The sequence below is a fragment of the Pantherophis guttatus genome, chromosome 17 (genome assembly GCF_059756535.1).
Source record: "Pantherophis guttatus breed Tessera chromosome 17, ASM5975653v1, whole genome shotgun sequence".
Classification (NCBI taxonomy): Eukaryota; Metazoa; Chordata; class Lepidosauria; order Squamata; family Colubridae; genus Pantherophis; species Pantherophis guttatus.
Window position 1 is genome coordinate 9,931,176 of NC_142079.1, and position 16,654 is coordinate 9,947,829.

Below are 16,654 nucleotides of genomic sequence, written 5' to 3' on the forward strand. Positions count from 1 at the left end.
GCCGGTTGCAATCCTACATGGCTTCTGGAGGATTTGAGTTGAGTGAGAGTTTCTTTGGCCGACCCTGGAATGCATCAAAACTGGATCTTTAGTCCTGTATTTCTTCTTTCATCTCTTTTTTCCTTAGCTTTAAGTTTTTTTCCCATTTACTTTCAATTCATGCTGGCAGGCCTGAAGGCCCAATGCAAAAGATGGCTTTGTTGGGGGTGTTACTTGGAACCCTGACACATGCCCTGTTTTCGGTACAATAGAAAATCTACCTACCTACCTACCTACCTACCTACCTACCTATATCTATCTATCTATCTATCTATCTATCTATCTATCTATCTATCCATCCATCCAATCTATCCATCCATCTCTCTCCATCTATCCATCCCTCCAGTCTGTCTGACCGTCCGTCCATCCATCCATCCATCCATCCTATCTATCCATCCATCCAATCTATCCATCCATCTCTATCTCCATCTATCCATCCATCCATCCATCCATCCATCTCTGCCTCCAGCTATCCATCCATCTTGTATATCTATCTCCATCTATCTATCTATCTCTATTCATCCATCCATCCATCCATCCTGTCTGTCTGTCTGTCCATCCATCCGTCCGTCCATCCATCTCTGTCTGTCTATCTATCTATCTATCTATCTATCTATCTATCTATCTATCTATCCATCCATCCATCCATCCATCCATCCATCCATCCATCCATCCATCCATCTATTCAATCTATCCATCCATCCATCTGTATCTCCATCCATCCATCCATCCATCCATCCATCCATCCATCCATCCATCCATCCATCCATCCATCCATCCATCCATCCATCCGTCTTATCTATCCTCCTATCCATCTATCCATTCATCCATCCATCTAGCTATCTAGGTATCCATCCTCTCTCTCCCTCCCTCCCTCCCTCCGAGTCTAAGAAGTTCAGAAGCCATTTCTTGGTATGTTTTTTTCTGTCTCTTTTGCTGTTACATTTTCTTTCTTGTGCTTTTAAGCTTTTTCTAGGATTTCTTTCCTTTTCTTTTTTCTTTTCTCCCTTACGTTATATTTGTTGGTATTATTCTTTTGACTTCCGTTTAAATTTTTAAAATAAAATTATTAAAGAGGGAGGGAGGGAGAAAGAGCGAGAGAGTGTCAGAGAGGGAAGGGTTAATGGGAAACAGGCTGCTGTTAACTGATCACTTTCACAGATGGCCTTGTGTTTTTGGTTGGTTTCACTGCAGCCATCAATTTGATGGCTGACTTGAGAGCTGCCGGAGGCCTCTTGCCCTGCGAAACCCACAGCCTCATTAAGACTCTGTCCGCATGCGTTCAGAATCTACTCCCAGCTTCCTTCCTCCTCCTCCCTTTCCCCCTCTCTCTTTCCCTTCCCTTCCTTTCATTCCTCCCTCCTTTCCTTCCTCCCTCCCTTCCTCCCTCCTCCTTTTCTCCTCTTCCTCTTTTCCTTCTCCATTATGAAAGAAACTCAGAATAACAGAAACCCCCTCCTCTTCTCCTTTTCCTCCTCTACTCCTTCTGTTCTTCTTCTCCTTCTCTTCCATTAGGTATAAAAAAAATCTACTTCTCCTCCTTCTCCCTTGTAAAAAAAAAAGAAATAAAATTTATTTCTCTTCCTCTATCCCCCTCTAATAAATTCGTTTTGGGTTTAATACGAAGAGGAAATCCTCACTTTTTGGTTTGGCAACGTGTGCAAACCAGGTCACTGCAGCTTGTTAAAAAAAAAAAATGGATAAAACGAACCCCCTTGTTTCCATGTTATGAACAAAAACAACTTGTCAGCAGCCCAGGGCAACCACAGGCTCAGAGAATGAATGCTGGATTCAGGAAGAAAGACAGGTGAACATTTTTTAATAAACATTGTTGGAACACTCCAGTCCAGTCTCTGCCCCGATTTCAGTGGTGAAATTCAAAAATTTTCCCTACCGGTTCTGTGGGTGTAGCTTCGTGGTGGGGGTATCATGTGACTGGGTGGGCATAGCCAACTTTTTAAAAACTGTTTTTTAGCATTTTTTTAAACTAAAAAAAAGTTTTAAAAAAAGGTTCCGGCGATCAGCTGTGACGATCAGCTGTGACGCGCGATCGTCGGAACCTTTTTTTTTTTTTTACTTTTTTAAAGCATTTTTTTTACTACCTATTCACCCAAACCGGTAGTAAAAAAATGTTAAAAAGTTTTTAAAAGTTTCTGATGATCAGCTGTGACAATCAGCTGTGCCGTGCGATTGTTGTAATCTTTTTAAGAAACTTTTTAATAGCATTTTTTTTACTACTGATTCCGACGAACCAGTAGCATTTTTTATTAACAGTTCGGGCAAACCGGCCTGAACCAGTAGCATTTCACTGATTTGTTTGGAGAAAGAACAAAATAAATAAATAAAAATAAAATAAAATAAAAGCAGTTTGATGAAGAAACCCAGTCAATATTTACCTTGGGTTGAAAAGCTCCTTGGAGGGACCCGAAAGGACCTGGATGGGGGAGCATGGAAGGCATTCCTGGCACGTTGGGTGGATAACTTGGAAAGAACTGAGGGGAGGGAAAAAAAAGAGAGAATTTGTATTAGAGATGGATCAGAGAACAGGGCGACGCATCTCGTGCAACTTTTCGTTTTTTCGGGAAGCGATAATGAAGCAGGCACAAAAAAAAGCAAGATTTCAAAGGCACCACCCTGAGTCCAAATAAAAATAAAATTATATCTACAACAAGATGGTCTCTCTTTAAATGAGTCTCTCTCTCTTTCAGCTCAACTGACCTCATGGGGTTGATGTTTTGGGGAGAGGAGGAGGAGGAGGAGGAAGGAGAGTTATGAATGTTTGTTGCCTGGAGTTACTTACAAAGTAACAAAGGCTGGATAAGGTATTATAGCCAGCTTTAAGATCAAATAGCCAGCTCTGAAGAAATAGAATTATGTGATCTCCTTCCTTCCTCCCCTGTCCCTCCCTTTTCTCTCCCTCCCTCGTTCCATCCTTCCCTTCCTTCTCTCCCTCCTTCCTTCCTTTTCTCTCCCTCCCTTCTTTTCTCCCCTTCCCTGTCCTTCTCTTCCTTTCTTCCTTTTCTCCCCCTTTCCTTTCCTTCTCTCCTTCTCTCCCTCCCTCCTTCTCTCCCCCTCCCTCCCTCCTTTTCTCCCTTCTTCCTTCTCTCCCTCCTTCCTTCCTTTTCTCTCCCTCCCTTCTTTTCTCCTTCCCTGTCCTTCCCTTCCTTTCTTCCTTTTCTCCCCCTTTCCTTTACTTCTCTCCTTCCCTCCTTCTCTCCCTCCCTCCCTCCCTCCCTCTTCCTTCTCCCCCTTTCCTTTACTTCTCTCCCTCCCTCTTCCTTCTCCCTCCTTCCTTCCTTTTCTCTCCCTCCCTTCTTTTCTCTCCTTCCCTGTCCTTCCCTTCCTTACTTCCTTTTCTCCCCCTTTCCTTCTCTCCTTCCCTCATTCTCTCCCTCCCTCCTTCCCTTCTCTCCCTCCCTCCTTCCCTTCTCTCCCACCCTCCTTCCTTTTCTCTCCCTCCCACCTTCCCTCTGTCCTTCCCTTCCCAATTTCTACTGAAGCAGCAGTTCTGCAGCCACTGAGGCTCTTTCGACATAAGCCAAGATGACTTCACTTGACCACTTTTCTCCAAGTGGTTGGCCTTCGCAAGCCTTCCGCAGAACAGCCCTCCTTTAATCTTCATCCCCCTCCCTCCTGATTCACACGGGGCCAAGCCAAGAAGCCCAAACTTTTACCCAGCCACAACTTGCTCTGCTTTGATGCTGCTGTTGACGCAGCCAGCAGAGAAAACGGACTGATAGAAAACAAGGAAGGCAGGAAGTTCTGGACTGAGAGGGGCAAGATGCCCACGAGGTTAAAAGATGTGGAGGCATGTCCATTTTTGAGAACTCCTGGCCGTCTTTCTCAGCCAAGTTCTCTGCAAGCCAGAACGTTCAAAGGTCTCCTGCTTGTGCAGAGGGGTGGACTAGAAGACCTCCAAAGTTCCCTTCCAACTCCCGTTATGTTGCAGTTCCCTTAAAACTTTCTTTTTCCAACAAGCCGGGCTGGCCTAATTCTTTTTAAGGGTTTTTAATTGTTTTGTTTTGTTTATCGTTTTAATTAATGGGGCCAAATCTATATATATATTTTTAACTGTATTTTAATATTTGTATTTGATGTTTTTATTTGGCTGTTCACCGCCCTGAGTCCTCAGGGAGAAGGGCGGTATACAAATTCAAAATAAAAAAATAAAAAAATAAAGTTCTGTTAAGCTAGCTTCTCTCATACAGTTGCAAAAAAAAGAAAAGAAAAGAAAGAGAGGGATATCCTTGAGATAAGCTCTCGGAGATGACATTGTGCAGTTTTACTGGCAGCGAAACTGAAGTGTTTTGACACTGTCTTCCTGTGTGATGTTCTTTTTTTTTTTCCCCTTCAGCCTCCCAAGGTTAGTCTACAGCCTTGGGCTTCCCTCCAGAGGTAGTCTCCCGTTCAAGGACGATCTGTGGCCAATTCCAGAAACATCCAAGGTTGTCTAGGCGTTGCCAGCTACCAAAGCCCAACCAAGTAAAGTAACAGAAATGAAACAATGTCAGAGTTGTCACGATCAGCCTTGTCTGGCCAACCAATGTCCTCGAGATTAACAATAACAATAACAATAATAGCAATAATAATGATGATGATGAGTACATTTTAAGAAGATACTTGGTTGATACCTAGGATGCTGGCAGCAACCCGTATCAACCATTAGCACCAGTCAATGGTATTTGTGATGCATTTTTGAATGGTCAGTTGACTGAGTTTCATGTTTAATGAATAAAGTAAATAATAATAATAATAATTATTATTATTATTATTAATGAGGAGGAGGAGAAGAAGGAAGAAGGAGGAGGAGGAGGAGGAGGAGGAGGAAGAAGAAGAAGAAGAAGAAGAAGAAGAAGAAGAAGAAGAAGAAGAAGAAGAGGAAGAGGAAGAGGAAGAGGAAGAGGAAGAGGAAGAAGAAGTAGTAGTAGTAAATAGTAGTAATGGCTTTAAGAAGATACTTGGTTGATACCTAGCACGCTGGCAGCAACCCGTATCAACCATTAGCAACGGCCAATGGTATTTGTGATGCATTTTTGAATGTTCAGTTGACTGAGTTTCATGTTTAATGAATTAAAGTAAATAATAATAATGATTTATATCTATATCTATATTTTTATATTTGTATCTATATTTTTTCTTGACTGTACACCGCCTTGAGTCCTACGGGAGAAAGGCGGTATAGAAATATAATAAATAAATAAATAAATAAATAAATAAATAAATAAATAAATGATGATTAGTATATCTTAAGAAGATACTTGGTTGATACCTAGGATGCTGGCAGTAACCCGTATCAACCATTAGCACCGGTCAATGGTATTTGTGATGCACAGTTGACAGAGTTTCATGTTTAATGAATAAAGTAAATAATAATAATAATGAATAATAACTGCCGAAGTCTACAGTTTATTGACATCGTAGTACCAGGAGATGCCAGAGTCGAAGAAAAAGAACTGGGAAAAAAAAAATCACAAAGTATCGTGACCTGGCCATCGAAACTACATGGCTATGGACGAAACATATAACAGTGATACCCGTTGTCATCGGGGCACTTGGTACCATGTCCAAGAATTTTACAAAACACATCAAGAAATTGCAGCTTCCTGCAAGAACACCAGCGGAACTGCAAAAAACTGCGCTACTCGGAACATCATATATTTTAAGAAGATACTTGGTTGATACCTAGGACGCTGGCAGCAACCTATATCACCTATCAGCCGCAGTCAATAATATCTGTGATACGTTTTTAAATGTTCAGTTGACCGAGTTTCATGTTTAATGAATAAAAGTTTATAATAATAATAAGTCACTGAAGATTAGACCAGAGGTGGGTTTCAGCAGGTTCTGACCAGTTCTGGAGAACCGGTAGCGGAAATTTTGAGTAGTTTGGAGAATCGGTAGTAAAAATTCTGACTGGCCCCAACCCCCATTTATTCTCTGCCTCCCAAGTCCCAGCTGATCGGGAGGAAATGGGGATTTTGCAGTATCCTTCCCCCGGAGTGGGGTGGGAATGGAGATTTTACAGTATCCTTCCCTTGCCACGCCCACCAAGCCACGCCCACAGAACCGGTGGTAAAAAATTTTGAAACCTAGCACTGGATTAGACCAATTATCAGAAGGAAAATATACTTCTCAGCAAAAATAAAAATAAAAATAGCCATTTGGGATAAATGTCTTCCTGAAGGCTTGCAACGATGGATGGAAAGGCCCTCTGCACTCACCAAGTCCATTAACCTTAAAATATAGATAATTCTTCAAAAGCGTATCTAAAATCTTTAGGGCAGAGGGGCTCACCACGAAGAACCAGAAATCCGTAGACCTGTTACCAAATTCTGATTATTATTTCTTCCAAGGAAGGGAACAATGATTAAATGCGCAACTCAAGAGTGTAATTGTATTAAGTCGATTCCATTTTAACAGAATGCAAACGCAAATGTAGATTTATGTTGCTCTCCCTTGTTCCTTTTATGGGCTGTCTGTCTTTCCGTGTGTCACGGCAAGGCCGAGGAGGAATTTCGGCGTGAATTATGCATGAAGGGTTTTCAAGTTTTCAAAGTCTAACCGGTTCCTCAAAAGTAGGTTTTGGAAATCAGCAGCTCCCCATAAACTGTTGTGGCCCACATGTGGCCAGCAGAGCTGGCAGCAGAGTCAGACAGTGAGGAGGTTGGGAAGGAACATGGGCCAGTCCTGGGGGCTGGGGAAAGCTCGGACGAGGGCTCTGCGTCGGAGGCAGAGAGGGAGCTAGACAACAGTGAGGCAGAGGAACAGCTGGAGCCCATTCCTAGTGTGCACATACACAGAGCTGCTAGAAGACAAGAACAACTAAGAAAGCAGAGTTGACTTGGGAGTAAAGCCACACCTTGGAGGTGATTGGCCCCTCCCATAAGAAACAAAAGAGGAGCGAATGGGGAGGGGGATTTTGCAGGAAACAATTCGTTCGTTTGGCCGTTTCAAGAGTGGAAAGATCTGTCTGTGACTCTTAAGAGACTCTGTGCCAAGTTTTGCCTTGCCCTGCATTTGGAAACTAAGTTACCTGGCAGCCTTCCAAGCGAGATAAGGTCTGTGTTGATAAATATTCCTCTGAAAGACTGTTTGGACAGGCCTTGCTGACTGTGAATGAAAGGAATTCACAGTCGTGTAAATAAAAGGGGTTTTGCCGGGACCAAGACTCTGCTTCCTGCTATTTAAGAGAGCCTAGGTCAGAACCAGTGGTGAAATCCAAATTTTTTTACTACCGGTTCTGTGGGAGTGACTTGGTGGGCGTGGTGTGGCTTGGTGGGTTTGGTGGGCATGGCAGGGGAAGGATACTGCAAAATCCCGATTCCCACCCCACTCTGGGGCCAGCCAGAGGTGGTATTTGCCGGTTCTCCGAACTGCTCAAAATTTCCGCTGCCGGTTCTCCAGAACCATCAGAACCTGCTGGATTCTGGTCAGAACATAAATTGGGATATAACACTGAGGTTTGTCCTAAAGATTTTTTTTTTAATTCCAAAAGGAAACTGGACTTTCTTAAGTGTTTTCTTCCAAATCGTTTCACTTCTCATCCCAAGAAACTACTTCTTCTGAATGCACCATTGCGTCCTTCACTTTAGAACTAAAAAGCTTCTTGGGTGAAGAGATGCATAAAACTTTGCGGTAACTCACAAGAGGGAACGCTGCTTTGAAAAAAAATGCAGAAGAGAAGAAAAATCTGGACGTCGCTTATGAAAAAGTGACGTTTGCCCACTTTGATTTATGAATAAAACTCTCTACCAGAGGCTCAAATTCGGTAAGCATCCTGCAAATTCCATACCATTTTCCCTCCTTCATTTGTCAAACACATCGTCCTCATCTGGGTCAACTAACTTTCTGCTTTATATAAACCTGCCTTCGGCTGGCAGTTCACTTAATCTCAAATATGTAGGGCTCCAAGGAATGGTTTGATAGCCATTCAATTGACTATGGTCATAAGCTTGCCTTCCGGACTCAGTATGGAAAATCAGATGTCAAGTCCCAGGATATTAACCTTTTCTGATTTGCTATTTTGGAGGGGGGGAGGAATTTCTGGATGAGCCCCAATTCAAAGTCTGAAGTGCTAGAAAGAGATTGATGGATGACCTGCACGAAGGGAATGTCTCCAGGGGGAAAAAAAACACGAAACACATCAGAGATTAGATACGAAACAGAACCTCTCGGAGCGAGGAAAGGCAGAATGAATTGGGAACGTCCAAGAGAAGGAAAGGAGTTTTACAATGGCTAAATCGACTGTTTTAATTGAGGGGGAAAAAAATACAAATACTTTTATTTCTACTTGGAAACCACTTCTGGACTTTGTGGTTGTGGTGGGGGGAAAAATGATTTTGGGTTTTACCGATTGGATGGATTTGTGGTCATTGAAATGGCTAGTTTATATTGTTATATAAAAGTAGAATAGAATAGCAGAGTTGGAAGGGACCCTGAAGGTTTTCTAGTCCAACCCCCTGCCCAGGCAGGAAACCCTACACCACTTCAGACAAATGGTTATCCAACATCTTCTTAAAAACTTCCAGTGTTGGAGCATTCACAACTTCTGGAGGCAAGTTGTTCCACTGATTAATTGTTCTAACTGTCAGGAAATTCCTCCTTAGTTCTAAGTTGCTTCTCTCCTAGATTAGTTTCCACCCGTTGCTTCTTGTCCTACTGTCAAGTCAAGTCAAGCTTTGGAGAATAGCTTGACTCCTTCTTCTTTGGGGCAGCCCCTGAGATATTTAAAGACTGCTATGTCTCCCCTAGTCCTTCTTTTCATTAAACTAAACACAGCCCAATTCCAGCAAACCTTCTTCATATGTTTTAGCCTCCAGTCCCCTAATCATCTTTGTTGCTCTTCTTGACACTCTTTCTAGAGTTTCCACATCTTTTTTACATCATGGCATCCAAAACTGAATGCAGCATTCCAAGTGTGGCCTTACCAAGGCATTATAAAGTGGTATTAACCCTTCACGTGATCTTGATTCTATCCCTCTGTTGATGCAGCCTAGAACTGTGTTGGCTTTTTTGGGAGCTGCTGCACACGGCTGGCTCATATTTTGATGTTTGATGTTAATGCCTTATTCTACTGCACCAAAAGGAGTCGGAAGTCAATGCCTTCCCCCCCCCCCCGTTTTCCTTTTTTCTTTCCCTCACTTTTCCTACGATTTACTTTTGCATTTTCTTTGTACGCTATATTATAAACTAATTAAAGAAAACTATTAACACCGACAACTCCTTTATAATAAAAACTGCTCCAAGAATGAAAATAACTGTGTTTTAAAAAAATTATTCTTTTCTTGATCCTAAATAAAAACCCACGTGTCGAAAACAGGTAAGGAAAACGTCAAAACACGGAACAAACACCACACTTTTTACGAATATTAAAAAATAAAAGGGCACTTACGTTGGAATGTCGAAAGTAAGGATTCTCAAGTTTGGGAGCGTACTTGTCGAACTGGAAAAAAAAACAGAAAGTCGGAGAAAAGTTGGTTGGCTTGGTATAAGCCTTGGAAGGCAGTTGAAGTATAACCGAACATACGGTAGGAGGAGGAAGAGGAGGATGTGGGGTAATTCATAGACACGGTGGAGGTGGGTGGCTAGTACAGGAAGTCCTCGAGTTACGGCCACAACGGGGCTCAAAATTTATGTTGCTAAGTCAAACATTTGTTAAGCGAGCTTTGCATTATACGGCTTTTCCCGGCACAGTTCTTAATTGCAGCACTGCCCTTTGTTAAGTTAGTCAACCGGTTGTTAAGTGAATCCCCATGGACTTTGCTCGTCAGAAGGACGCAAAAGCGGATCACGTGATCCCTGGCAGGTTGCAACCGTTGTAAACATGAGCCAGTTGCCAAGCATCTGAATTTTGACCGTGTGACCGCGAGGGGGGGGGCGTAAGTGTGAAAAATGATCCTGCAGCAGGTCACTAAATGAACTGTGTTTCAATTTGCATTTTTAAAGGGCCTCTTTTTAGCAAAGCACAAGACTTCCTTCCTGATCTAGAACAGGGGTGTCAAACTCAAGGCCTGGGGACCGGATCCGGCCTGCGGGGTGCTTAGATCTGGCCCATGGGGGCCACCCTGGAAACAGCGAAGGACCAGTCCACGGTGCCTCTGCGAAAAGGGAGCTCGGGAAGGCTCCTGGTGGGTCCTCCCAAGCTCCGTTTTCACTGGCAGAGGGTTGCAGGAGGCCGTCGCAGCAGAAAACGGTGCTCGGGAGCCCGTTTTTGCTGACGGAGCGCTTGGGCCACCAACATGATTGATGTCGAGCTGGCCACGCCCCCCCGGCCTCGGCGAGGTCAAACACAACCCTGATACGGCCCTCAATGAAATCGAGTTTGCCACCCCTGATCTAGAAAATCAATGGGACATGGGGGTGAAGGTATTGGACTAGGAGTGGGGAGATTCAGGTCTCGTTCCCACCCCCGTATTCTAGTCTCCCCCTTTTAGCCAGAAGCTTGTTGGGGGCGGGGGTCTTTGAGACAGGCAGTCAGTCAGTAGCCACAGTGCTATAACAGGTAGCACTGTAGGTCCTTGCCTTACGACCGCAATTGAGCCCAAACTTTCCGTTGCAGAGCCGGACAGTTGTTAAATGAGTTTTGCCCCATTCGATGGCTTTTTAGTAACAGTAACAGAGTCGGAAGGAACCTTGGAGGTCATCTAGTCCAACCCTCTGGCTCACGCAGGAGACCTGTACTAGGGACTCGAACCGCCGAACTGCCGACCTTTCTGATCGACAAGCTCAGTGTCTTAGCCACTGAGCCACCTAGTCAGGTTTTCCTGCCACCGTTGTTAAGTGACTCTCCCGGTCGTTTGACTTAGTGATGCGGTTGTTCAGTGAATCCGGTTCGCCCGACTTTATTAATCAGAAAGTTGCAACCCCCCCCCCAAAACCCCCCCCTGAGCCCGGGATGCTGCAACTGTCATAAATCTGAAGCAGTTGCCAAGCGTCTGAAGATTGACCACGTGACCATGTGGACCTTGCAGTGGTCAGCCTAAACAAAGAAGGTGGCCAAAATCAGAGTTTTTGTGCCCGTCCAACCCGTGGCGGATCTTCAACCCTCTGTATTTTTAATTCGGCGATTTGATCTCACCGCCGTGCTCGGTTTGACCTGAACACCCCTCCTCCCCTCATTAGTATTCCGATCACGTCCCGAGAACAATTAACCCTCAAGCAGGCAGAAGAGGTCCTACCATGGGAAGAAAGGGGTCTCCCTAAAATGCAACCCCCTCCTGCCCCCGGCCAAATTGTCACGCTCCCTCGTTGCGTCGTGCTGGAGCGCAGATTTGCAATTGGGTTAATTACAGTGATTACCGGAGTCATGTACCCTTCAGTGTAAATACCCAGAAATTACTAAAACATGTGCAGCTGGTGGTGATTTTTTTCCCCCCCTGCTAACCGTTCCGGCGTTCGGATTAATAAACTTGCGGAGGGGAAGATCGGGAAAATCAGACATCGCAAGGAAAGACGGGGGCACAATTGTGTGTGTGTGTGTGTGGGGGGGTTAACGCTCTTCATCCCACATCCGCGGGGGGGTGGGTGGCGCGAAGGGAAATCAGGTGACCGAGTTCTTAAAAATCTCAGGCTGGGCCGGCTCGCCAGTGAAAACGCCGAGCTTCTTGTGATAACTTGGGAGGAGGGAAGAAAAATGGGCCTTGGGCAGCGTTCAAAACACCTGAAGGCGCTTTGAGGGCGGATGAAAACTGTTCTTTGTTCTTGGGTTAAGCGGATTAGTGCCGCCAAAGGGATGACAAGGCGGGAGAAGAAAGGATAAAGTGTCATTTCCCACGGGTTGGCTCTCCCCCAAATGAAGGAGGCTGGGAAAATAATAATAATAACAACAATAATAATACAGAGAGTTGCAAAGCCAGAACCCTGTTTCAACACCGTTGGGAAGAGATGTTGAGTTTAGCCTTTGCTAAAAGCAGGACTGAGGAAGGAGCCTAATGCGTTTATTTAGTTACCGAGAGTCCTCGGTTAATGACAATTGAGACCAAAAGTTCTGTGGCTAAGCGAGAGGGTCGTTAAGTGAGTTTTGCCCCGTTTTACAGGGAACTAACGAAGAGAAGGATGGGATGTGTGTGCGATATGATAGCAGCCTTCCAGTACTCGAGGGGCTGTCTCAGAGAAGAGGGTGGAAACTCATCAAGGAGAGAAGCAACTTAGAACTAAGGAGAAATTTCCTGACAATGAGAACCATTAATCAGTGGGACAACTTGCCACCAGAAGTTGTGAATGTTCCAACACTGGAAGTTTTTAAGAAGATGTTGGACAACCATTTATCTGAAGTGGTGTAGGGTTTCCTGCCTGAGCGGGGGGTTGGACTAGAAGACCTCCAAAGTCCCTTCCAACTCTGTTATTCTATATGAAGCTCCTATTGTGGAGTGGGTTGACCTGTTCTCCAAAGCACCTGAGGGCAGGAGAAGAAGAAATGGATGGAAGATCACTAAAAAGAGAGATCCAAGCTAGAATTAAGGAGAAATTTCCTGACGGTGAGAAGAATTCACTAGTGGAAGGGCTTGCCTCCTGAAATTGAGAGTGCTCCAAAGAAGAGATTGGACAGTTTTGTCTGAAATGGTATAGGACCGTGATGGTGAACCTATGATATGGCACGCGGAGCCATATCTGTGGGCACGTGTGCATTGCCCTAGCTCAGCTCCAGCATGCATGCGTGTGCCGACCAGATGATTTTTGGGCATTCTGGCCATTTCTGGCCTCTGAAGGGCCTCTGGTGGCTGGGGAAGGCAGTTTTTGCCCTCCCCAGGCGCCTAGAAACCCTCTGGAACCTGGAGAGGGTGAAAAACAGGCCCTCCAGTCCCACCGGAAGTTGGGAAACGGGCCATTTCCAGCCTCCAGACGGCCTCTGGGGGTGGAGGGGGGGTAGGGAAGGCTATTTTCGCCCTCCCCAGTCTCCAAGAAAGCCTCTGGAGCCTGGGGAGGGCAAAAAACCTACTGGGCCCACCGGGCCATCACGTGCCAAAAGTGGAGGGGAGCATGGACCGGGGGTGAAACTCATTGAATTATGGATGTGGGCACGCATGCACACGACCCCCCCCATGCTTACTCCGCTTTTGGCACGCGACGGCAAAAAGGTTAGCCATCACTGGTATAGGGTCTCCTTCACGGGGGGCGGGGAAGTTGGACTACAAGACCTCCAAGGCCCCTTCCAATTCTGGTATTCCGTTATTCTAAATACACAGTTATTGCTGTGAATTTTTTTTTAAAAAAAGTCAAAGGATGGGAGAAGTGTCCCATTGAGTCAAAGAGCTGCTGTGTTTCCGACCAACAATTTGGAACTCATCCATAACTGGCTGTGACATTTTGGGGGGAAAGCAGGAAGTTGCTAGTGGGTGGGCGACAGCATGCTACAAAATCCGCACAACTCCGCTAGCCGGCTTCTTTGGAAGGAAATGTTAAAATAACCCCGAATCCCTGAATTAGTCTTTCAGCCGTGCCATAAACAAACAGACTGCCGCACAGCCCGGTCAGTGTTGAAAAGTACAGACACTTATTGATGGGGGCCTTGGCTTCCCTCAAGTCAAATATTAACATTCGGGAGTGAAACAAATGTTCCCACCGCTACTGGGTGGTACCGATTTGGACAGCCATGAAGGGAAGAATATATTTTCACGGGCAGCTGAATTATTATGGCGGGATGAGAGGCCGAAAGAAAAGAGGAAGGCGGCTGTTCTGGAGCGAAGGACGTTGTTCCAAGGGGTTGCGGGTTTTTCCCCGACACGCAAAACGCCTTTTGGCCATCAAAGGTTCTCTCTTCGTTTGGCTCGTCTGATTTTCGTCTTGCTTAGAACGAAAGGGTCTAGACAAGAAGGGACCTTGGAGGTCTTCTAGTCTAACTTCCTACTCGAGCAGGAGACCCTAGAGCAGGGGTGACAAACTCGATTTCGTTGAGGGCCGCATCAGGGTTGTGTTTGACCTCGGAGATGGCTGGAGTGGGTGTGTCCAGCTGGACATCACTCGGGTCGGCGGGCGCCTGAGTGCTCTGCCAGTGAAAACAGGCTCCCGAGCTCCGTTTTTGGCTGCGACGGCCTCCTGCAACCCTCTGCCAGTGAAAATGGAGCTCGGGAAGGCCATGAGCAGCCCTCCTGAGCTCCGTTTTCGCTGGCAGAGGCACCACGTGCCAGTCCTTTGCTGTTTCCAGGGCGGCCCCAGGGGCCAGATCTAAGCACCCCGTGGGTCAGATCCGGCCCCCAGGCCTTGAGTTTGACACCCGTGCCCTAGACCATTTCAGACAAATGGTTGTCCAGTCTCTACTTGCAAACTTCCAGTGATGGAGTACCCATAACTTCGTTCCACTGGTTAATTGTTCTCACTGTCAGGAAATTCCTCCTTAGTTCTAGGTTGCTTCTCTCCTTGATGAGTTTCCACCCGTTGCTTCTTGTCCTGCCTTCAGGAGAATAGATTGGGCCCCTCTCTTTTGTGGCAGCCCCTCAAATATTGGAACACTATTCTAGTCACATCAAGTGTTAGACTAGACCAGTGATGGTTAACCTTTTTGTTGCCGAGTGCTCAAAGCGCGAATGCATGCGCGTCTGGCCGGACTCCCAAAATGCAATGCGAGCACTTCCCGCGCATGTGCCCCCGCGCATGCGTGCACATCGCACTGCATCCGCGCATGTCCCCCATGCATGTGCCCAGCCCCCCTGTGCATACGCCTCAGCCCCCATGCGCCCCGTTTTGGCTTCCAGGTTGATGCAGAAGGCTTTCCAGGCCCAAAACGGGGCATAGGGGGGCCTTGCTTGGCAGCTTCGCGCGGCACCCCCTCGCCCCATTTTGCCTTCCAGGTTGGTGCGAGAGGCTTTCCAGGCCCAAAACAGGGTGCATGTGGGGCGCACGTGAACCCCCCCAAATGCAATGCGAGTGCCCCCCACACATGCATGCACGTGTCCCATGCATGTGCCCCGTCTGCTGTGTCTGCACGACAGAGACCCCCAGACCAGCTGGCCGGCGGGAGGTGCACGCACATGCGTGGTGGAGCTGGGCTGGGGTGATGGCTGGCGTGCCAGGCGACATGGCTCCGCGTGCCACTTCGGCCATGCGTGCCGTAGGTTCGCCATCATGGGACTAGACATATCTAAACGCCCACGCCTGCCTTAGTAGAAACCCCGATACCACTCCCCCACCCCTCCCGCCTACAAACAGATAAAATGAAGGTCGTAACTAAGAAACAGCATTAGCCAATTACTCCCACATTTGTTTGTGGCAAAAAGCTGCAACCGCAACCGTGTCTTAAAAAGCAACGCATCCTTGGGCAAGAAGGAGAACAGTTTGGGACATCCTTCGGGCTCCACCAGAGGTGTTTCTACCGATCCACCCGTTTGGGGAAAGGGGTACGCACCAGGGGAGGTGCAGAGTGCGGCTTCTGGGGCAGGCTGGACGGGCAAGGAGTGATTGTGTGGTGATGGGTGTGGTGGTGAGTGTGGTGGTGCTCCACTCTCAGCATCGGCACCAGACCGAGCGAGCCGCCAGTCCTGTCCGCAATCTGAATCAAAAACCGATTGTTCAGTTCTTGTCTAAGCAGCTCGTGATCTAGAAGAGCAGGGAGAAGGAAAGAGACAGACAGAGAGAGAGAGAGGGAGGGAGGAGGGAGAGAGAGAGAGGGAGGGAGAGAGAGAGGGAGGGAGGGAGGAAGAAAGAGAGAAGGAGGGAGAGAGGGAGGGAGAGAAAGGGAGGGAGGAAGGGACGGAGGGAGAGAGAGGAAGGAAGGGGAGAGAGAGAGAGAGAGGGAGGGAGGGAGGGAGAGAAAGGGAGGGAGAGAGAGGGAGGGAGGGAGAGGGAGGGAGGGAGGGAGAGAAAGGGAGGAAGGGACGGACGGAGAGAGAGAGGGGGGGAAGAGAGAGAGAGAGAAAGAGAGAGAGAGGAAGAAAGAAAAAGAAACAAAGGAAGGAAGAAAGAAAGAAGACACCAGGGCGCAGCAGCCTGTGAGTTCCACAAAAAAAACAAGACATAGAGGTAAAATAATTCATAATATTCACCTGGCATTCCCTATTTCTGCACGTCATGCTGTGATGGTTTTCTACGTGAGAACTCATTGGTGGAGGTAAGAGAGATGCCTGTGACAATGTACCAATCAGAATCCCCGAATGAGGCTGGCAATACATGATTGGTTGGTTGAATGATATCAACAGGCTGGTATCTAAAGAACAAGAGAGAATACAATGAGCCATCACAGTAGAAAACATTTGGGGAGGGGGGGTTTTTAAACAACATTCAGCCCCTTCCCACCGCCACCGACCAACCCCAGAGACCCCGAGGATCATGACTGATCTTGCTTTCAAGGAGAACAAATTTGGGAGCCGAGAGAAGGGCAACCCAACGTCATCTCCCATCTCTTCTTCCAACCCCACCGACATTTCTGGAGGAACTTCATGCATGCAATGAAGAAGAGGTTGGGCCTCAAAGGTCTACATGGTTCCTTGCAACTTTGGTTTCAGGTTGTGGGACAGATAATGTTGCATTGGTGAAGCCCATCAACCATATTATGTTTCGTGCCTTAATGGGCCGGGGAAAAACAGCTAAGTAATGGCTTCTCACATCTTTTTCTAGAAGTGGACTTCCCAAACCCAAACCCAAACTCAACCCCGCTCCCACAAAACCCTTGCATTTCAATCTT

At 46.6% G+C, this 16,654-nt stretch overlaps 1 protein-coding gene across 15 annotated transcripts in view; it reads right to left on the reverse strand.

The window, feature by feature from the left end:
• FBRSL1 (fibrosin like 1) overlaps positions 1 to 16,654 on the reverse strand; it is a 604,346-nt gene that overhangs the window by 26,857 nt on the left and 560,835 nt on the right. For all 15 annotated transcript variants that reach the window (XM_087880274.1, XM_087880269.1, XM_087880273.1 and 12 more), the window contains 3 exons: positions 16,017 to 16,177; positions 9,431 to 9,481; positions 2,436 to 2,531 (listed from right to left, as the gene is read on the reverse strand). In XM_087880274.1, coding sequence (XP_087736400.1) covers positions 2,436 to 2,531; positions 9,431 to 9,481; positions 16,017 to 16,177 — 308 coding nt within the window. The remainder of the gene's footprint in view (positions 1 to 2,435; positions 2,532 to 9,430; positions 9,482 to 16,016; positions 16,178 to 16,654) is intronic.